General features: G+C 36.5%; 1 protein-coding gene across 1 annotated transcript in view; it reads left to right on the top strand.

Moving 5' to 3' along the window:
• The window catches only part of DHX15 (DEAH-box helicase 15), a 45,851-nt gene that overhangs the window by 19,788 nt on the left and 3,278 nt on the right, over positions 1 to 22,785 (top strand). The window contains exons 6-12 of the mRNA XM_065060649.1: positions 5,229 to 5,396; positions 9,386 to 9,472; positions 11,024 to 11,173; positions 11,336 to 11,444; positions 12,598 to 12,789; positions 15,753 to 15,875; positions 18,162 to 18,352. Of these exons, the coding sequence (XP_064916721.1) occupies positions 5,229 to 5,396; positions 9,386 to 9,472; positions 11,024 to 11,173; positions 11,336 to 11,444; positions 12,598 to 12,789; positions 15,753 to 15,875; positions 18,162 to 18,352 (1,020 nt within the window). The remainder of the gene's footprint in view (positions 1 to 5,228; positions 5,397 to 9,385; positions 9,473 to 11,023; positions 11,174 to 11,335; positions 11,445 to 12,597; positions 12,790 to 15,752; positions 15,876 to 18,161; positions 18,353 to 22,785) is intronic.

Below are 22,785 nucleotides of genomic sequence, written 5' to 3'. Positions count from 1 at the left end.
TAGAAGTAATACCTAGAAGATTTTCTGTGATAAGGCTTGCAAACATGAGAGACTTTTTTTAAAAAAAAAAAACAAAACATTGCTAAATATTACTTAGTACCAAGTCCTGTTTGCATTTACAGTCTTGTTAGTATATACTAATGCAAATCAAAGAGGTTGATGGGGCTAGGTGGGATTTAAGCACTTGTCCTGTAAGTGGTACTCTTGAAGATAAGCTAAAGGAAAAGTATCAGTTCTGTCCCTCTTAGTTTCAAATATTTATAGCTTTTTATCATGTTTTCTTAGATTGTTTGTCATGTTAAAGAGGTTGTCTTCTTCAGGAGACCTTCGTTTTGCCCCCTTCCCATTCTGTCCTTTGAGCAATATGGAAGGCTTTATATTCACTTTCTGCAATGAGGGATAAAAAGGAAACTTAACTACTGTTACGGTGATAGAAGAAAAAAGGATTTAGTTTTACGAATAAGAGGGGGGCTAGGAATTCAACTCTACTCTCTGTGTCTTGTACTAACTGAAGCAGTTTCTCCACACGTTCTTGGATGAGTGATGCCGGCAGTACTGGGCAATATGAGAGAGAGCAAAGGGGCAGACTGAAAAATACAATTGAGCATTAAAGATACCAACCTGCAGCTAGTGCCTTCTGTAGGTAGTTTTGTCTATTGCAGCGGAGTAAGATGCTGTTGACTAGAGACCAGCATTCAGTACTTGTCATACAAAGAGTAAATGCAGCCAGGTCTGTTACCACAGTTACAGTCCAGCAGTTTTAGCTGTGAAATATATCTCCAGGTGATATTCAATATGTTTTTCTCACTGAAGGGTTAAAAATGCTTTGGAGTACTTAATTTGGACCACAACCTGAAGCATTAAATACATTTATTTTATGCCTGAAAAGCACCTATAGCTCTTTAGTTTTCTTTGAAACTGTAAGATGTATAACTTGTTTCAAAGTGTGTGTGTATTTTGTGTACTGTTACTACAGTATTTAACACTGTTTGTGGGTGAGCGTCTGTGACTCAGGACTGCTGTTTTGGCTTTTGAGTACTTGTCTATGTAGTTACACATGTTTAGATGAAGTTTTCTTACTCTTTCCCTGGAGCTGAAGCAGAAGTTCTGCTCTGTGTCTGTCTTGAATCATTTAATATAACCAGTTATTTTACTTGTAGTTGTATTGATCTGCCATGAGAAGTGAAAATTAAAAAAGCAATGTACTTTTAATTTCTTGAGAGTTTGTGGGTACTAGGCACTGCTGTCCACATCCAGAAGACACTAAATCAAATAGAAGCAGCAATCCCAGCATTCCGAGAATTCAGGACCCCTGTTGTCAACAGGCTTCCAATTCAGTTTCCCTTTGGTCTGGTGGGTCTTTCCATTTCTAGCTGCACAGAAACACAGCTTCAGTGAGAGGAATAAAAATTACGGCATCCAGGGGTTTTTTTTTTTTAGACACTAGTCATCAGCCTGACTTTTCTTTGGAAAAGTGGGTTAAGATGGAGTAAAAATTCTGTCAGATTTAGGAGGCATAAGTATCCTACTTACTGTTATGTGAAAATACAGATGGTTGCACTACTGTTTCTAATAAATTAGAGGGAAATTGTGCACCCTGTTCTTGCTTTGTTTTCTAAGACACTGCTAAGCATTGGTTCCCATACAGACTTGGGTCTTGCTGAAATTTGTGTTTCAGTGGCAGTTTCTGTTGAGTGTCTCAGAATTTTGTTCTGATACTTAAGTATCAGAAATCCACCTAATTTGTGTTCTAAATATTCCCTGTTGTCTACTAGTTGTTCAAAAAAACAAGCAGCCTGATCAGGATTGTGCTTCTTGGAAGGAATACCATTTAAATTAGACTAGATTTGTTATTATAATATTAAGTTATTTTCCTGGTTAGTGCATTCCTTTCCTTTTGTAAACTATCTTTTTTGAGGTGTAGGTACAAAATACAAATTGTTGACTCTCACACTTGGATGCTTATGTGACTTTATTTTTCCTTGTTGAAAAATAATCACCACCTCATTACCTGCTTGATCACTAGTATATTGTGAGTGCCATGAGGATGGAGCCAGGCTCTTCTCGGTGGCAAACAATGATAGGACAAGGGGTAATGGGATCAAGCTGGAACACAAGAGGTTCCGCTTAAATTTGAGAATAAATTTCTTCTCAGTGAGGGTGACAGAGCACTGGAACAGGCTGCCCAGGGAGGTTGTGGAGTCTCCTTCTCTGGAGACATTCAAAACCCGCCTGGACATGTTCCTGTGCGACCTCACTTAGGTGTTCCTGCTCCAGCAGGAGGATTGGACTAGATGATCTTTTGAGGTCCCTTCCAATCCCAAACATAGTGTGATACTGTGACTAGTATATCCATAAAAAGAAATATTTTTCTCTTTGCTGATTTTTTTTCTGTCTTTGGAGATTTTCTAAGGAGAATTTCTTTTGATGTTGAGGGTGTAGAAGAATGTTGGGGACTCCATATTACTATTAAAAGTGCACTGCTATGGAGCGCTTAACTGCTACTTGATTTTAGCTTCCATAGTGTTGCAGCTGACCTATAGGTATTGTACATCTATTGTTAATTAATTTTTATGGGATCAAGCAAGTAGTTTTTTTCAAGTGCATAGTAGACTGTCAATTACTAGATGTTGTGAAATATAGATGTGTTGAGTGTATGTGGCACTTGCAGCTCCAGATAGATGAGCATTTCAGCTAGCATGTAACCTTTCCTCTTTTTGTGGTCTGTTTGCTATTTCCTTTTTGGTAGTCAGCAATTTTTTTTTTTTTTAGGAGGAGTATACCAAAGGACAATTTCATTGAATATAATTTTACTGAGAACTGTTTCTCAGATAGTACCCCATAGAAGTCTTCGTTTTTGTGAGGATCTAGGATCTAGTTCAAGCTGGTATCTTCAGCATTGCCTAAGCCTCACGCTTTTTGCAAATTAGGCCTTTCTTCCGTGGTTAATTCTGAAGGAGGTCTGAGTGCAGCTGCAGTGGGCAGTCGTGAGTCTTAGTTGTGGCTCCTGATCCTGTGTCTGTTCCTGATTCCAGTAGCCTGGTATCCCCTATCTTAGGTGGTCAGTGTGACAGTCAGAGCTTTGAGGAGTTTTTTGGGAATAATTTAAATGCAAGGCAAATTCATTCTACCTTTCCTTTTTTCCCTCCCAGAAGAAAAACCTCTTATGTGTGAGTTGATTGAATAATCCTTCTGCAAGGGGTTTTGTAATAGATTTGGAGTAAACGGTGTGTAAATGTGGTGGTGGTGGTTGTTGTTGTTAGTGGTTTTTTTCCAAATAAGCCTTTCATATTTGAGTAAGTCCGGACTATTGAATTAAACTTGCTGAAACATTAGAGGATTAAAGTTAGGGTTGTATCTTTGACTGTATCTCTCCTATCTCCATACTTATTAAAACTTGGTTGTAGCATTTGACTTGTGTTTGTGGTGGTTGGTTTGGTTTGTGTTGTTGTGTTTTTGATTTTTTTTTTAAGATACAATCTAATTTTGTATTAAATATTTACCAGGCCCACGTATAAGCTTCTCAAAAATTGGAAGGGGTGCAAGGTTTAAAAGGGACCGTCACTGCCTAGTTAGTCAACGAACATATTGATTTACTGAGCTACTGTGTATGATCTGTCAATTAAACTAGGCTTTTCCTTTTCACTGAGAGGCTATTACTGAACTTTAAAAAAGGTTTTATCAGGAGAACACCAGGTATTGCCATCTGTGTAAGGAAATTCATTCTCTCTGAATGCACCAGGAGGGGGCATTCCAGCTCAGTTTCTTGTATGCCCCTCTTATGATGGGTGCATTGGATTTCTTGGCAAAACGCATAGTTGTTTAGAAGGATTTTTTGTAAATATCTGCAGTTCATTCAAATTGGCAAGATAATACCAGAAACCATTTGTGTTTACAATTAAAGGACTCTTTGACATCAAAGAGGAAGAGCCTTTATTTTTCCATGCTTACGTTATCTATGCTGATCAATGCAGTGTGAGGTATTGTCTGTGCTTCTTTAAAACATACTCAATACAGTTGTGCTGAAAACTTACAAGTCTCTTTAAGAATAAATGAAAAGGACCCAGATTTGTTACAGGATTTGTCTGAATTCATGGTTTTTAAAAGAGAGACTGCTTTTGCTTTTCTAATTACAGTTTAAAGCAGTAACTTCACAGAGCCTTTAGATTAACTTGTTCTGTGTATTTGCTTGAGGGTCTTAAGCACCACTTGAGCGTCAAGCTGGTGAATTATTTGTGATAAGGGAGGTCTGGCCTCTTTTTCTCAGAGTGTGTTGCAGCCATTTTTTTGGTTTTGCCTACTGTTGCTACTTGTCATGATGACTTCGTTTTCCCATCAGTGGTTCGATTGGAATATCAGTTTGGGAGCATGCATCTTAGTTGTACCAATGGAAGCTCTGTTGTACTTTTAAATTTGAGGTTAATGAATTGTGTTACTTGTTGACCTGCATTTCTGTGCACTTTTATTTTCATTAAATCCTGTCATAACTAGAGGTCACCTCACTGGCTTAAATGGTTGTTTTAAAATGAAATAGTATTATAAAAGATTGGTCTGCGGTTAACTTTTTCATGTGGTAAGCTAGTATGAAAACAGAATAGCAAATACTGTAGAAAATCCTAAGGTAAAAAAAGCATCAGAAGTCTTCAGAGTATATAACTGACTTTTCTTAAGCTTAAATGGGTTTTCAGTTAATTGTGAAGTAAAATCCAAAACACTGGATTGAGAGGTTTGGTTTTGAGCATCCATGTTTATACTGTAAAGGTGTTTGTTCTCATTAGGTACAATGAAGCAAATCTTCCATATAATTGCATTAGTGATACGTGACATTAAAGCTTAATTGGCTTATTTTAAATATCTTGCACATCAATTTCTTTTAGATTCTGAAAATTGAAAAGGTCATGAGTGCAGTTTAATATTCCAGGGTGAGAGATTTCAATTTTAGTACAATTTGTAGAGAATTAATTAGGAAACATGACTAAAAGAAAAAGGATGTTGAATGCAAATTAGGCTGTTCATTAGAGTATAGAAGCCGAAGCATCTTGAAGTGTTGTGGAAATTCAGTTGCAAACTTAGCAAGCACCTTGACTTTATTATTATTGTTTTTATTTTTTTAAAGTAGAAGTTATTGTAATTGGTCTTCAGGGTGTAAACTTAATGTAATTGTCATAAGGCACTCTATGTACTGCCTTTTTCATGGGGTTCTTTTAACCAATATTTTTGTTTTGCAGGAGATTGATGAAGCCTGCAAGAGGATAAAACGTGAAATTGATGATTTAGGCCCTGAAGTTGGTGACATCAAAATCATTCCATTGTATTCCACCCTTCCTCCACAGCAACAGCAAAGGATTTTTGAACCTCCCCCACCAAAAAAACAGAATGGAGCAATAGGAAGAAAGGTAAATAGTATGCTGTTCAGTAACTAGCTACTCACAGTTGTGTGGGCAATTAAATATGAGGTTCAACTGTTTTAAGTGTATTTGGACAGCAGCAAGTAGATGATTTTTTTTAATGTATCCCTAATAATCCAATGTTTTAGCACATTAACATTTTTAGGTAACTCAGTTTGTTTCTCAGTACAATGCAAAATTCTGGCTTCCATCTATAAGACCATAATGTTCTAGTAATGATTTGTCTGAATGGGAGTGCCTTTTGTATACCTTTTTTTATGAGAAATACACTAAGTCAGATTAAATACTGAATTTGACAACCACATGATTTACGTGGGTGGGATTATTTTCTCTAAGTAACTACTCTGAGACATGCTCTTTTTGGAAACAAAATAGACAATCTGTTTAAGAGATGTTGTAAAGCAGGTTTTGTCTGTTTCTCAAGGTTTGAGAGAAGGTGCAAGTTGAAACAAATACTATGTTCATGTTTTCTGTAGTAATAAGCAAGGAATTGAGGTTCTTTCCTTGGGCAAAATGGGTTGTGAAACAGAAAAATGTGAAATGACACTAGTGAGTGTTCGTCATGAAATTAATAGTTCAATTCCTAAATGCTAACATAAACCACGTTAGAAACTATGTGGTTATTTCTCTAAAACTGAGCATTTGGAAGGAGCTTCCTCAAGTTAAACTAATGCTATGTGAAACTGTTGCAGTCACAAAGTTAAGATTTTGAAGGTCAAAGCTGAATCATACTATCTGCTCTAGGCAGGGTTTGTTCCTTGATTATTTGCTTTTCTGTGTGCTACAATGCATGTAGAATACTAGTGACAACTTCCTAGTGTTCTGGAAGAATAAATCACTTAGTAAATTTAGTGAAATGATAGTCTTTTTCCTATTGAAGTTGACTGCAGAATGCAGTCAATGTAAAAATCATGAAACTAATGCTGCAACAAGATTGTATTAGCAAATGGCTTGAATGAAATTGCTCTTCAGTGATGAGCAAGTGATAGTTGTATATTTCATTAGATTTTCATTCATGTTTAAAACTGTGCACTTCAAAATAGGCAGTTTCTGGTTTTCTTGATAAGAGGATAACAGATGCAGTGTGTAGCTTTGGTTATGTTGAACTGACAAAGCCAATACCTGTGTTTAAGAGGAAGACATTCTCAGTGTAGCAACTCCTTTACTACAAGAAAAATTGACAGTCTGGAACAATATCAGTTGTAGGCAAAAGCAGGCACAAGATATGTAAGCAGGGGATTATGTTTTTATTATCTTTAAAAAAGAACCACACCGCTTTTCCTCTTTACCTGCTTTGCCTGGAATGTTCTGGCTTCTGTGTGCGTTTTCTTTTTTATTTCCATAGCAAAACTAGCAATAAGTGAAAGAGTGTCTCTGTGTGTTGTAAAATTGTTTACAAGTTGTTTTAGTTTTAGTTAGTGATCAAGATGTGTAAAGTAGAACCATGGGTTGCTCTGCCTCCACTGTCTTACAAAGTATCTGCTTTCTCACGATGTCCTGTGGGAGTTGAGCCTAGTTTTTAGAACTGCTGAGGAGGGCGAGTTAGCAGGAGATCTGAATCATTTCAAAGTCTCTAATGGTCATAAAAACTAAGTGAAGTGCTTGCAGTATCTGAATAAGTATCTCCTGAGCTTTAACTTGATGAAAGAAAAGTAGGATACTGGAAGTTGTGTGGAATGTTGCAGTAGTAGTGATGGTAACAGCTAGTACTTCTACAGCTTGATAACACTTTTTTTGTTCTTTTAGATGTGCTAGCCAAGATCAGCTATTGCTGCAAGAAATCTAAGGATTAAAGATAAAATGCTTTTAGTGGTTACAGTTAATCAGAGTATTTCATTTATAATCGGGGGGAAGATGACTTTAAAAGGAGCCTTTCTACTCCCTGTTCTTTCCTACCTTATCCTTTCTTTCCATATCCTTTCTTTCCAGACTGCATTCTGTTTTTTGTTTCAGGAGTCTTAAGCATTGCTAGTTAATACATATGCAACATAGAGATATTTTTATATATAGATAGTCAGTAGATATTTTTTTTATTCGAAGTAACTTGTTTAAATTAATCTTTAAAACCCTTTGGTGTATCAGACTGTTAATCTGATATTTTAAAACATTTTAAATGTAACTATTTCAGTAAAACTGTAGTTAAAGGTCATTAAATATGATTTATTGTTTTATTTAGTTGAGTGTTAATTTCATTTGTTTGATTTCCTGCAAACTCTATATTAGTACTTTGATTTGGGCTTCAAAGAGATGGAGTAAATTAATCAACTTTTTTTCCTTAAATTTATTGCGGTTTTACATTAATTGTAATTTTTTTAAGCACTGTGACATTAACAAATGAGATCTGAACATACAACAGAATCTGCCCTGTAAATAACTGTGGTTTTAGTCTACCTGTGGAAACTTCTGTGTGGTTCAAGTACAAGTTCAGGAAATTCAAGTACAAGTTAAATTGCTGGACCTTTGTGGACTAAGCATACTAACAGCATTGAGTTATTGGCATTGAAGTGTCCTAACAGAAACTGGTGATTAAAAGGAGGACCAAAACTTGTTGACAGTGCATTGTAGTTGATGAAGGTTCTGGGTATGGATGCTTCATACTTTAATAGATCCCAAAAAAACCTGAGACTTTTTAGATAAAAATATTCTGTGTAAGCTGAAAATTGATTGACTGGCCTTTTATTGTGGGAGTGCTAGTTCAATTTGCATATTTAACGGCTTGCATATGTATTTATGAAAATATTGTGCTTTTGTGTCAGCACTTAATTATATTGATATTTGTTGCTTTTGTCTCTGACTAATCTCTGCAAGTTAGCCATGAATGAAAGGTGTACAGGATTTTTTTTTTTGAGTTCTAAGTAATGTGTTGTTTCAGGGTGGAATGCTGTAATGCCAAATTAATATCAACTTTTTTTCCACTAAAGTATTGCTTTCAGTATATAGTAGTATTTGGGCAAACTTGGGCCTTAAGTCTACTAAGACAAGCTGTGCATAATAAGTAGCTGACTGGCCAAGTGGTCAGCCAGGAGGAAAAGAAATCAGCAGGATTATCACTCTAGTCCAGCTGCTGGTTTCATTGTAATTGGAGCAAATTGCTAAGGGTCTCTTAAATTCTCATCGCTAAACCAAAACAATGATGACAGAATGCTCTGAAATTAAGAAGTGAAACGTAAGTAGTTTTGATGAAGTGTTGAATGGTCTTTTCTGAGGTACCTGATAAAATTTGCTAAAAACACGTGATTTAATGTGGTCACTTAGGATAAGAGCTTAATGATACCTATAGAATGGTACACTGCATCCCTGAACATAAAATTAAAAAGATGGCAGATCAAGCCTCAGAACTTGGACATTACCTTTGCTTTAATTTTTCTGAGAGACTGAACCTTCAGAAAGTTTATAGAAATTTAAGAAGGCAACTTCAAAATATGTAAAGGTATTTGAATATCTGGTAATTTAAAAAGGCAAAGTTGAAATTAAATATATATTGTGGAGGATTTTAGTTGTAATGTTTGGTAACTGCTTTATTCCAAACGAAAGTGAAAGAACATACTATACTGGTACAGTTATATAAGCTTTGATTTAATATTATTTAACCAGTTTGGCCTGTTTAGGCTTTAAAAAAACCTAAAAACCTGGGATTAGCAGATGATGTTAAAGGCATCCAGTGTAACTTGTCATTTTGTATCAGAGATGTCAGTAAAATTTTGAATAGCAGTTTTATAAGTAAAATGTTTGCCCTTCTGTTTCTTTCTTCTCATGACTGACACTTGTATTGTTAATACAGACATAGGGGAGCAGAAACCAGTGAACAAAACTTTAGTAGTAGTTCATCTGGTTGATTTCAGATTCCCCTGTAAAGTGTAGGAGCTCTGGTAATTATTCATGAAGTGAAGGAAGGTTTGTGAAAATTTTTGGTGTGGAGGCAGAATCAGAGCTCTTCAGAACAAAGCAGTTACATTTACTGTTTTCTTTTTCAACAGGTTGTTGTGTCCACTAATATTGCTGAAACATCTTTAACAATAGATGGTGTTGTGTTTGTGATTGATCCTGGCTTTGCAAAGCAGAAGGTAAGTACTATTTAATTTTCTCTTTAAAGTAGGAAAGATACTGGAATTTGGTTTACTCAGTTAACTTCTCCCTTTGTAAACACTGAGAGAGCTTTTCCCAGTTGAAAACTTGACCTTGGTTGTTTTGGTTTTAACTTACAGTATGTTTGCACTGAGTCTGCAAACTTTAAATACATAGAGCAGTCCAAAACAGTGCACCACAGAAGAATTTTGTTTTTAAAAAAATGAAATATGAGCATTTTGAGAGTTAGACCTGGAATATGGATTTTTCCTAGGTATTATACTCTAGAAAGCGTGGGTTTGTACTTTGTGTCTGTGCTTGAGAATGCTCAAATAAAACCAAGAAATCATATGAAAATAAATAAAAATGGTGCTAGGAGCCACCTCTTCTTTTAAGGTCATGTTAGCGTAGAAAGCTCCAGCACTAAAACGAGAAGAGAGAAATAATACCTAGGGTAGTACTGTTTCTTGTCAATATTTATCATGTTGCAGCCCTGAAGATTGTCACTGGGCTTGTATTGTGCTGCTTGGAAGAACATTGTGGGATGTTCAGAGGAACTGAAGTAGTTTGCCTGAAGTCAACCCAATAATTAAAGACAGAATAAAATTCAAGACTCTTAATCTTCATGTAGTTTTTTCACTAACTGTAACTGATTTTATAACTTGGTTTCTTAGACTTTTCCTTTAATACTCATATACATTGTCAGCGTTTTAAACTTTTGCAAAATGAGAGATACAACAGAATGTGAGTACAGTCAATGCATCTTCATAGACAAGTTTCAGTCACCATTTAGGCTGAGTTTTTTTCACAAGTAGTTCTTATAATGGAATAATACCTTTTGCAATAACAAAGGTTTTGTATATGTTGTGTATATGTTCACACCAGGAGGCTGTTAAAACATGAACCAAACAACATCTGAAACTGACTACTTTTTTCTCAGTATGTTCTTTTCCATGAGCCATAATGAGTGGGAAGGGCTGTTGTTTATGACTTCAGTGGAAATTTTACAGTAACTTCCAGCTTAATCTTGTACTGTGAAAGCCTTCATATACTCTTGGAATACAGTCTTGCTTTGTCATCAGTCTGATTTTTACAGTTGTGTTCAACCTTAATGCTAGACTTTTCTGACCTCTACCACATGATTGTTCAACCTTACAATTGTATCAAGACAGCTTTTTTTCCATGGAATTATTTGAGCATCAAGAGTTTGTTTAGCGCTCTTGAGAACAAATTGGACACATTATTTCTGCCATGAAAATCTTATCTAAATATACACCCATTTAAAGAAGATGGGAGCCTGGCAGGAATTGTTGTTAACAAATAAAAAGTAAATGCTGTTATCTAGGCAGTTGTATTTGAAGCTTTCTGTCACAGATCCGAAGGCTTTTGTAACCAATTTTTTTTTTCCCTTTCAGATATATCCAACTTACTATTTTATAGGCATTTCAAAATAAGTTTAAAGCAGTCTTTATTTTTTTAGATAGTTGTCTTATCCATGAGCAGTGTTAATTCTTTTCCTTATTTCCTGTTCTCGTTCCACATTAAAATAGGTATACAATCCTCGTATCAGAGTGGAGTCTCTCTTGGTGACTGCGATTAGTAAAGCTTCTGCTCAGCAGCGGGCTGGCCGTGCTGGTCGTACTAGACCAGGCAAGTGCTTCAGGCTTTACACAGAGAAGGCTTACAAAACGGAAATGCAGGTAAGATTGCTGTTTTCTAGGTTGTGTGAGTAAGAACATCATATCAGTACAGATAGTCAAGTGCCATCCTACCAAACAAAATCAGAATTTGAATGCTTGTGTAGTATACAGTGTTTGGAAAAAACAAGTATTCTGAGCTTTCTTGTTTTCCTCCCCCCACAGGACAACACATACCCTGAAATTTTGAGGTCTAACTTAGGATCTGTAGTATTGCAGCTCAAGAAGCTTGGTATAGATGATTTGGTACACTTTGATTTTATGGATCCTCCAGGTATCTCTATCTTGTCTACTGTGATATTATTTGACTTTGAAATCTTTTATTTTGGTGACTATTTTATAGAACGACATGGGATGAATCCCTTTATGTTTTTTATTGGTTTTATTGTAATCCGTAAGGAATGTCTTTTGTTTATCCTGAAATTTAGTGCTCTGTGTCTTAAAGCAAGCTTTTTATGTTTCTTTCTGCATAACAGCTTTTAATGGAACCAAGGAATACCCCTTACCTGTGGAGGATAATTATGGGCATTAGAAAATCTGTTACTTGATGAGATTTTTTTTTTTAACTTATCACCTTGATTACACATTCTAATTGTGCATCACGTAACAATTGGATGGAAGTAAAATTGGCTAGTGTTTTTAAAGCTGTATACATGTTTTTGGCTCAAACTATAAAGTTTTCTCCCTTCTGACAATGTTCATACATGCTTTAAACTATAACTGGGCTTTATTATAGCTGGGTTATATTGCTAATTAAAAATGTAGGTCAACCATATATAAATACATTGAAGTTGGCTGTATTTTTTGCCCTAAAATAAAAATAATTTATCATCTCTAAGTTTTTAAATGGCTCCACAGAACAGTTGCATTCTTTGTACTATGCAACATGTGTGATAGCTTAGCAGGAAGGCTTTTGGATTTCCTTCTGTTTTTCTTTGTGGGTGCAATAAATACTCCCTATGAGGGATGCAGGATTAAGAGAACATTCTTACAGGCTCCGATTTGTGAAAGACTAAAGATATCTGAAGTTGACACGGCTGAGATTTTAGCACTGTATCAATCTATTTTGTATGGAACAAGGGAAAATGCATCAGTGCATTGGTGGAGAAGTGATATTACTATGATAGTGAGTAGTGAGTATTTCACAATGCCACTGCTGTCTGCATTTTGAAAAGCAGTAATCTTCATATATATATATAAAATTGTGATTCAGTTAAGAGCTCTTCTAAGTAAGTGAGGTTGTTTTTTCCCCAGTTCATTTGTGTCTGGATGTATATTACCTAAATTTAGTAACAATTTTGTGTTTGGAAGTCAGTTGAAAGGAGAGCAAAATAATAAGATGTCTTGGAACAGTCTGTGCCTCCTCATTTTTTGCTTATTCAGAGCAGTTTGATTAATGTGCTTACCTAAATATTTTTTTCTTTCAGCTCCTGAAACTCTGATGAGAGCCTTAGAGCTTTTGAATTATCTGGCTGCTTTAAATGATGATGGAGACTTGACTGAGTTGGGATCCATGATGGCTGAATTTCCGTTGGACCCACAACTGGCTAAAATGGTTATTGCAAGTTGTGACTACAACTGTTCTAATGAGGTCCTATCTATCACTGCCATGTTGTCAGGTAATAGCAGGGAAAGAAATACTAAACAAAATGCATATCTTCAGTGTGGGGAAAATTGGAGTTTTCCACTTCAAAAACATAAACAATACGAATATGTTGTAAAATTAGAGTTTTTTAAAACTTCACATAGGGGCTTCTTCAATCATGGTTTTACATGGAGATCTTGAAACTAAGAAATAGTAACGTTTAAAAATTAGTATACGTAAGGTGGCCTGTTTGCTCCTAACTTTAGATAAAGGTGTATATATTTGGATTTATGGGGGGGTGGAAATCAGGCTAGTGGAACCTACATTTCTTTCTAAACTCATGGTCGGGACCAGAAATGTCAACTCAACCACTCTTTTTAAGGCAGTGAAATCTGTTTTGTATTGTGCATTCTTTTGCACTTCGATAAATCCCAGTATTTCCAAAAGGATTACAGTGTAATTTATATTAAACTGTAAGCTTGTACATGAAAGGATGATACATTTTTCAGTCATTAAGTGAAGAACAGTCATTACTTTTGAACAGAAGAAAGAAACTTTAGAAGAGGATGTATATTTGTAAGAACTCATTTGTGCACACAGCTGTACTTCGCTGTGTTATGTGAATAGCAGTGCGTCAGAGCGGAGCTGCTTGTCGAGAGAGCTTGAGGAGAGAAAAATGTTATGAAGCAAGGCTTGTACTTCATTTCCCACTTATGTGGAACTGACTTTATTTTATAGCTGGTAGTCATGGGATGAGCAGCAAGATTTTAGTGTATTATGAAAACTGGGATGTTCTTACTCATAACTATTCTTGTCTTACCAGTCTCTTCACAATGCAGGTGTACTCCTTACATGGTTAACTTGGTTGAATTGAGAAAAAAAAATGTTTTGGTTAACTGTAAAGTCTGTTGCTTCAGTTTAGTCTTACAGTACATTTATATGAAAGTTTTTAAGAACAAGCTAAAATGTTTGTTGCAGAGTTATGATTGTTCAGACTCAGAGCAGATGGGCAGGGCAGAATTGTAATAATTTTATTTAATTAAATAGTAGGCTTAATTGCGGAGGTGGTGGTAGGTTGGTGCCTGTCTTTCTCTTCTCCCCTCTGCCCCCAATCTCTACTACATAACAGTAAGTCTAGTATTTTTGTCTGGGGTCTTCAACCGATTTGTCTTAGTCCTCTTTCTATTTACCTTTTCCCAGGCCGTGGTAGTTTCTTTTGTTTTTAAGACGCAATGTCATAAGTTTTTCTAAAAAAATTGATTGAAGCTGGTTAGTGTATGGATTGTGACTAAAATTCTGCTATTTAAAAAAACTTAGTTCTAGTATTTATGAGGACTATTTCTCCAAGTAAATGCTTTTTTAAACCAGCAGCGTGACTGTGTGTCATGATGCCTTAAATCCACATAAAGATTGTCAAGCTCTGGATAGCAATCTGTGTATTAATAGTTGGGACTGAATGGAAAACTAGAAATCAGAGAAGAGCAGTGAATAGCATTGAACAAATGAGCAGATTAAAAGTTTGTACTTCATTTTATAAGAGCAGTGGTGTCTTATTTGGGGGTAGAAAGTGCTGTTACTTATTCAAGACAGTAAGTTAAGCCAGTGATACAGTAATTTGGAATTTATTTTATTAGTCCGAGTTTGAAATAAATATACACTTTGCTGTGTGTTTTCAAGTGCAGGACCCAAAACACAGGGTGTTTTGTACCTGCATTTCCATTTTATTTAATGCATGAGTATTTCTGATTTGTTACTATGTGATTCACAGTTGCAGTGTGTATTTTTTTTTCTCAAATTCCATCCATTATTCAATTCAACATATTTTTGAAATGTAATGTTTTGGAGCTTTTATGGGAATTTCATAATAAAATAACATAACGTACCACAAGAAGACCCTCATGTGTTAGGGACAGATGAGACGGAAAGAGATGTTCTCATGAGATTGGTGGGCTTCAGTTGTGAGAAGGCTAATGTAGTCCCAAGCAGCTGGAAAACGATAAAGGATTTGTAGTATCTTGCTTAGCATTAGTTTTATTTAAATTAAACCTCTTAAAAATTACAGCTACTTAAAACCGAATTATTTTTTTTTTTTATTCCTATAGATTTCTGTAAATTCAAGATCTCTTATAACTACTTTGAACATCTTGTGAATTAGTATTGACATTACAAATCTATAAGAATGTTCATAGACTGTGAGTTAAGTTGGCTGCGATACCATTTGTGGCCTTTGGTAGTCTGTATTTGGAAAGACAATGTTAAAACACAGTTTTTGGATTCAAGTCAGACTTGTGTAAGAGAATATAATGATAGAAAAAGCTCATCACATTGCAATTTTTATTGTTTGGGGTTTATTAATTTCAAGTAGTGCCAAAGGACGGTTTAACCTCCCACCACTACCGCTACCATCACAACCTTAGACTTATTAATACTTTCATTCACATATTTCTGTATACCAGTGCTGATAACAATACCATCTGGGGAAGAGGATTTAGCTTTACTGGTGTGTTTTATCTAGTAGCAGACTTGTCATAAATCATGTGCTTGTTTAGGCTGTGCTCGTGCAGTACAGTTGCAGAACTGTCGTCTTCACGCTGTCCACAAAGGCTTTCTGAGAAAGTAAATTTGTAATTGAAGTGTTTTGTTACATGGGTTACAATCCCCTGGTAGAGCTATCAGCACTGGGACTTGAACTAAGATCTGTTTAGCCTTCCAGTATACATATATATGATGGCCTTCAGACTAGAGATTTTGATGCCTACGTATAGTTCTATTAAAATAATCAGGTACTCTGTAGCTTTGAAACCCTCTTGTCTTACAGATGTGGTTAGGTGTTGATGTACCAAATCAAGGTAGTAAACAGTCCAAGATGCAGTCGGAGGCCATCCTGCCCTGCCCTATGCTCTGTGAACTGACCTAGCTAGGCCTTGTTCCTCTGTCTGTGAATGCGTGACTCATCGATATGGGCGTTTGTGTTGGGCCCATACCAACCTTGTTTAGTCCCACAGTGTTTTGTTCGCCCCACGGAAGCAAAGAAAGCAGCAGATGAAGCCAAGATGAGGTTTGCCCACATAGATGGAGATCATTTGACGTTGCTGAATGTCTACCATGCTTTCAAACAAAGTAAGTGTGCAACTGTTTTAGCAAAACTATTTGTAATACCTTGTACTGCCAGTTTTTGTTCCTGGGTTCCAAGGACAATTAGGGCTTGGTTTTTTCAGCCCTTTTTTAGCCTATTGTAAACTCTTTTTTTCAGTAGGTAAAAAGCTTTTTAAGTGCAGCTTTCCTTTGGAGGAACCAAACAAAAAAAAATACCTAGCCAAGAGATCATGTAATTAACTGAGTATGGAGACAAGTCAGGCTTTTAAATCAATGCTGAATACCTTTGAACAGAAGGAAGTGCTTCTATAATTAAGAAATATTGAAAACTTGTTATCTGGCATTAGTTATAGAAAAATCTACATAATTGCTTAATAATTTCTCAGGGAGGGGAGTGCAGAAGATACTCTGAATTTGGAGGATACATTCTAGAACCAAACCTTTTTAATCCTAACTTTTTAATATAGTTAGGAGTTCTGTAAGAAGCTTCGGGGATGGATTGAGAGGCAAAGGGGTGTTGCATCAACAAGAAGTAACTTAGAGCCATATGATAAGTTCATTTCATTTACCTCGTTTCTGTGTATGGCTTTTAGGGAAAAATGTATGGTCCTCCTCAGCATAGCTGAAGTGTATTTTAGCAGATTGAAAAAGATGGGAATTAACAGGTGAAGCTAGGAGTTCTCTTGAAAAATGACTGTGTAAGTGGCACACTTCTTAAATAGTAACTTACCCTGGTGGTAAGTAAAATGATTGCTCTCAACTGCCAACCAGGTTAAATTAGATGCTCCAGTTGCATTTTTCTGTAAGCAAACAAAAAGCAGCAGTATTTTACCTTGGCGGGGGGGGGAGGGGGGTGGGACAAAAAACCACAAACAAAAACCCCCAACCAAATTAAAAAACCGCAAACCACACAACTGGGTGCCCCTTTCTGTTGCAGCTTTGATTTAGGCAGTTTGCATTTAAACATTCTAACAGTGTATCATTGTGTGGCAACCCGAAGTGAGGATATCTTCAGAGTTAAAATCCAAACAGTACTCAAAACTGTTAAAAAAAAAAAAAGTAGCTGAGAAATTTCTACTGAATACCTATGAATTGGAGACACCTGTTGCTTGTTTTTTTCTGTTAACTTTTTAGTTAGCAGGACCCAATATGTCTTGCAGACAACTTGTGTGTGGTTTTGGAAGCCACTGCTTTCATACTCAGGTTACTGAGAGGTGGAATTCTTGGTCGATATTTGTTTGTTCAGTTTCACTGTGAAATTGAGCAGGATTTCTGGGTTTCAGGATCAGAAGACAAAATGCTGCTGCTGTTTGTATCTAGAACAATATAAAACAGTTCTAGGTAATTTAAAATGCACAGTTCAAATGACACAAAGTAACATGCTATGATACTAGAATTATGACTCTGCTGTACAGTGTACAAGAGCTTCAGCATTCATGCTTCATATTACAGAAAGTATTTAAAATAAAGTGCAGAAACAACTTTGTTCAAGTTATGTAATGTTCCTTCTTTTCAATGCAAATTAAGAGTGGTCTCTCTCTGCACAAGATAACTTAAGTTTTGTTAGGGCTGGTTTTGTTGGATTCAACTGACAAAGATTAGAAGAGAGTAACTTAATGTAACCGATCGATAGGGAGAACTGGGTTTCTTGATGTTAAACATGCAGATTTTTATCCTGACAGGATGGCTTAGGCTTGATGTCTTAACAGATTTCATGTTGGCTACCACTAGTAGGAACAGTAACTTAAGTTGCCCACATTCATTTAAACTGCTGTGAAGTACATCCTACTTAGTATTAGATTAGTCTGTATAGCTTGTAACTGTTACTTCAGCACTTAATATAAGGAGGTTTTGCTTTCTCAAATGCATCATAATTATGTACAATCTTACTGTGTGTTTGCTTCATGCTACTGTTAAAAATGGTGCAGTGTTCCTTACATTCATTTAAGTTTTGCACCGCATGTTTGGAAGATGATTTTTCTAGTTGCAGGGTGTGTTTGAAATGTGTGAAATTTATTGGTGTGGTATTTCAGCAAAACATTAGTGATTGTGTGTATATTAAGTTGGGGGGGGTGGGAAATCTAGTTTTCTTTTGTCCTGACCACATGTTTCCTGAATAGAAAACAATTTGGGCAAGTTATCTAATGCAAGAAATTAACTGAATAAACTAAGAGCTGTTGTAATTTATAAAAGTTTATGGATATTTTTTTTCTGGTTCATCTGACTGATCAGTTGGTTAGTTGCTGTTTTATTTACTTGTTCTAATTGGATGAAATGCTTATTTTTGATTCATGTTTTTTAATGTTGCAGATCATGAGTCGGTTCAGTGGTGTTATGACAACTTCATTAACTACAGGTCCCTGATGTCTGCAGACAATGTACGCCAACAGCTGTCACGAATCATGGATAGATTTAATTTGCCTCGTAGAAGCACTGACTTTACCAGCCGAGACTATTACATAAACATAAGAAAGGCATTAGTTACCGGGTATTTCATGCAGGTATGTGTGCATTCTTGTAGGGATCGTAGTTCAGAGTTTGTGGCTTTTAATGTTAATGCTATAATGTTACTGTTAATATTATAATTTCTCAAAACTTCATGCATGTTACTTAAATCCTGTGTGGCTAGCTGTATTACCGGGTAGTCTTTATCAGGTTGCTTGGTTGTTACTCAAGTAGTACATTCTCTAGTCATATCTTAGGTGGAAGAGAAGTTGTAGGGAATCATACTAATATCGAAATAACTGTTTCTGGCATGACAGTCAAGAACTGACTGCTAACTTCTGAATAGCTGAGGAGTAACTTCATAAAACATTGCCAAGTAACTGCAGAATATGTAGTTTTAAAATTATTTGTAATTCGATACAAACAGGGGAAGTATAGTTGCATATAAACATTAATTACATGTAATCCTCATAGAAGGAGAGTGGGTTTTTTTGCATACTTTTCCATATTTATATTTCACTTTTAAATTACACGAGTCACAAGTACCGGAGTACTGGAACAGGTCTGTAATTGCAAGATGTATGCTGTTTGCAACCCATTTGCCTCTTGAACCAGGATGATAAGGAAGCTGGTCACCACTGCTGCCTCCTGGATGCTTTGCATTTCATGTTAAGCATGCCTCCAAGCTAGAATGCAGGCTGAGATTTGATTGATTTCACCCCCCCCTTCCCCTCCATCATAGTCCATTCCTGCTGTGTGTTTGCTGTGTGTTTTTTGTTGTTTGTTTTTTGTTTTTTTTTTTTTTTTTTTTTGTCTTCAGCATTCATCCATGGGGCTAGAAACACCCCTTTGCTGGCTCTTACAGACCTGGGAGTGCAGAAACCTTTAACGGGAGCAACTCTGACTCTGGACTGTTGTGATAATGCAAACGTGCATTCTGATGCATCTCAGCAATGTCTCTCCTAAAGCCTGACTTCTAGAGAACACAGCCTTGTTATCTTTGAGGCTGACCAGTGCCCATGGTATTTCCTGATTTTTCACGTGAGCTGTGCTCTGGTGGTATTTGCACACAACGGCTGAAAAGGGAACCACTGGTCAACACTCTGCAGCTTAGAATGGCAAGCAGCTTGCCAGGCATGCACTTACCATGTCCCAACTGGGGTGCAGGCTGAGGTGCCATCTATGAGTAGACCCTGCTCCAAGGAAACAGTCCCTTCCCCGGGGCTAAGCCAGCCAGTCTGTAGCAGAAACATATTTCTGGGTTTTCAGAATACAGGAATATCAATGTCAGCAACTGCATTTCACTGTAATGCAATGGGAGATGAAAGCTGCTGGCTGCTTCTAAATATTTAAATGGTCCTAAAGACTGACTTGCTGTAACCCTTCAGAAAAGCGGGTAGTCACTGTGTTCAGTCCTGGCTTTTGGGATGCATCATCCTCATTGTTCTTGGGGGTTGCTTTAACACACATTTCTACCTACACCTTTAATTCTGCAGATGTTTTGCAAAAGGAAGAACAGCTCTGCCCAGTGGTCCTTGTTGGGCTCCAGCTGGTTGAGGCAGGTCAGATTCCCATAGTTGCCTGTATGCTTGGCAGGATACCCTATGGCTTCCTTCATTTGCTTGGGACCTATAGGAGGTATGTCCTTGGAAGCTGGTGCACTGTCAGTTTGTTACTTGGAGTGGAATTCTTCTTCCAGTAGATGTATTCCTGACATGGATATGGAACTGCTCTGTTGGTGTAGGTAGCTTTTCAGTCTCTGCTGCTCAGGAGTTAAAGATCTGACTTTATATTTTTGGTGTGAATAGAGTAGTAGGCTGCATTGGTAAAAACAAAAGCCTTTCCAGAAGTCTCCTCAGACTTCTGTGGTCAGTAGGTTGCATAGCACCCTCCTCACCCAAAATGCATAATTGAGTTTTTGGGCTGAATCAAGAGATAGCTATGGCAGGCCTGTTGAAGGCATTTGGAGTAGAAGCCATTTCAAGAGTTTCTCTTCTCCTTTACTGTGTTGGAGTCCATTTTATTTGGAGTTTCTTTTGACTCTTTAGCCTCCATGATAGTGTGCTACCTGTTTAGTGTTGACTCTGAACTTTCTCTCATTAATTCCATGTTGCTTTGAGTAACCTTCAATAGGAAACTTAAAAATATAAATACACAAAAGAGATATATATTTACCAGCAGCTGAACTACTTAAAAATGTAGTTTGTATGCACGTTGTACCCTCTCTAAGTGGATATTCAGGCTCTGGTATTTGGGGACTCTTGTTCAGAAAACCTGAGTAATGAAATGCATATCATCATTCTTTGTCCTCTTAGTACAGAACTTGTGTGGAATTCCACGTTACAGAGGGTGTGCACATACAGTAGATAGTCTGTGTGTGTTAAGTACTAAGGTCTATGGGCATGGCAGAAGTTGATTCTTCAGAAGTTTAAAAATGCTGTGTGAAGTGGCACAAAAAAGTAGCAGCCTTTGTTCTGAAATAGTTCTTTCTGACTGCATTGTTCTATACTTTGTTTTTAGGACACTGGACAATCACCAATTGTAAAATTTTACTGTAGAAATTCCTGTACTAATCAAGACCTGTGATTGATATCGGACAGTGTGGGCCTGTATTAACTATTGAAATAGTACTAATGATGTAATTAGTACTAAGTACTGTAAATTTGCCTGATTTCAGTTGTGTGTCAGTGACTAGTAAATGTGGAATTTTTGCTGGTGGCAAATAATCTCTTTACTCTTCATATATAAATTCAGACTTGAATTCCAGTAAATCTGCCATAGGTAAGCAAAGGGAATAGTAAAATAGTTTAAAACTGTCAGCAATTTTCTGTGTAGAAAAACTGGCAGGTAGATACTGACAAGAAGTTAAGTCTGAAATTTTTGTGCTATGTCCTTGGTTTCTTCTAGTGTTTATAATGGAAAACTTACTGGCTTTTTTTCAGCAACTGTTTCTATATCACACATGAGAATATGTAAAGTATATATAAATACAGCAAGAGTGGTGTATCATTAAGAAACTGCTTGTTGAAAACAAAGTTCGTGAGAACAATGCTGCTTTCTCAATACTTCAACACTTGACATATCCTGTTTTAAGAAGGGAGAGGGATTGGAAGATTGTACAACTTTAACACAATCGTAATTTAAGAAAACTCATGAATTAGGTATAGATGGTTACTTAAAAGTAGTAGAAAAACTAACCTAATAGTTTAAAAAGTGTTAATACACATATAGGTAAATACTAAGTAGAAAACAATTACACTACAGGAAGTAACTAAGGAAACAGTTGAACTGAAGGAGGCAAGCAAGTGCTGAAGTATCTTAAAGATGGATCATCTTCCTCATTAAGATTTTTTTTTGAGACTGATACTACAAGTTGTCTAAAAGAAGTTTTTATCATTGTGTTTCCAATCTAGTAGTGAGGGCCTTCAAGTAAAAATTTAGGTAATAATTTAAAGGTGGAACAAAGTCCTGTGGTGTCTTCAAATCAAGCTTGGAATCTTTTTTGCAAGATGTGGCTGAGTCAAACACAGAATTTATCAGGGTCACTGTAGAGGATGACCTTAAATGACCTGTGCTGTATGAGAAGTTAGATGTCAGATGATTGGATTACCAATTAAAATCTCATTCTTTCTGCTACTCAGTCTTTGCTGTTTCATATATAGAGTGGTATATATTTTGAAGTGTTTACAACCTGTTGCAGCGATGCATGGGCTGGCTTGGCTCTTGATGGTCCTTTTAGTCATGTTTGTGTAGCTCTGTATGTTGTGCGGTTGAGTAGTGTTGGTAGCTTTTTCTCCATTTTACAGCCTTGTTCTTTGTTCAGATAGCCTAGTGCACAAATGTTCTGTATTGATACATGACAAATTCCTTGATGATCTCAGTGTTTGTGTTCCCTGGTATCTTGTTTGCTACCACTACTCACTGGAAAGCGAACCCATTTCATAGACATGCTTTGTACAATTCTGTGGTTTCTGTGGAAGCTCATGGTTTTTCATATTCTGAAAAACAACAGAATTGCAGAAATTTTGAGGTTGGAAGTGACCTCCAGAGGACATCTGGCCCAACCACCACTGCATTGTGTTTTACAGGCACTAGAAGTGGTTGCATGCCAGGGTCTCAGAGCAGCGTAAGTTTGTGCTGCCTCCTGTGTGTCTGCATTCACTCCCTTATGTCAGCCTTGGGGCTGGCCTGAGCCCATTCTGAATTAGTGACTTGTTCTGTCCTTTTATAGGAAGAACAGAAACATGTAAATCATTAAAATATTTTTGTAAATCTGCTTTACTTGTGTCCTGAAAAATGAAATTGATTAAAAAAAAAAAAAAAAAAACAAACAAAAAGGGAAAAAAAAAACCAAAACCAAAAACACACACCAAAAAAAACCCCAAAACCAACAACTTGGCTTAAAAAAAAAAGGCATAATCCCACAGCAGCATAAGTGCCATGATTGTGCTGGGTCTGTGACAGATGAGCTTCTAGTCTGGTTTGCAGC

This window comes from Columba livia, chromosome 4 (genome assembly GCF_036013475.1).
Source record: "Columba livia isolate bColLiv1 breed racing homer chromosome 4, bColLiv1.pat.W.v2, whole genome shotgun sequence".
Classification (NCBI taxonomy): Eukaryota; Metazoa; Chordata; class Aves; order Columbiformes; family Columbidae; genus Columba; species Columba livia.
This window is presented reverse-complemented; position numbering and strand designations above follow the sequence as displayed.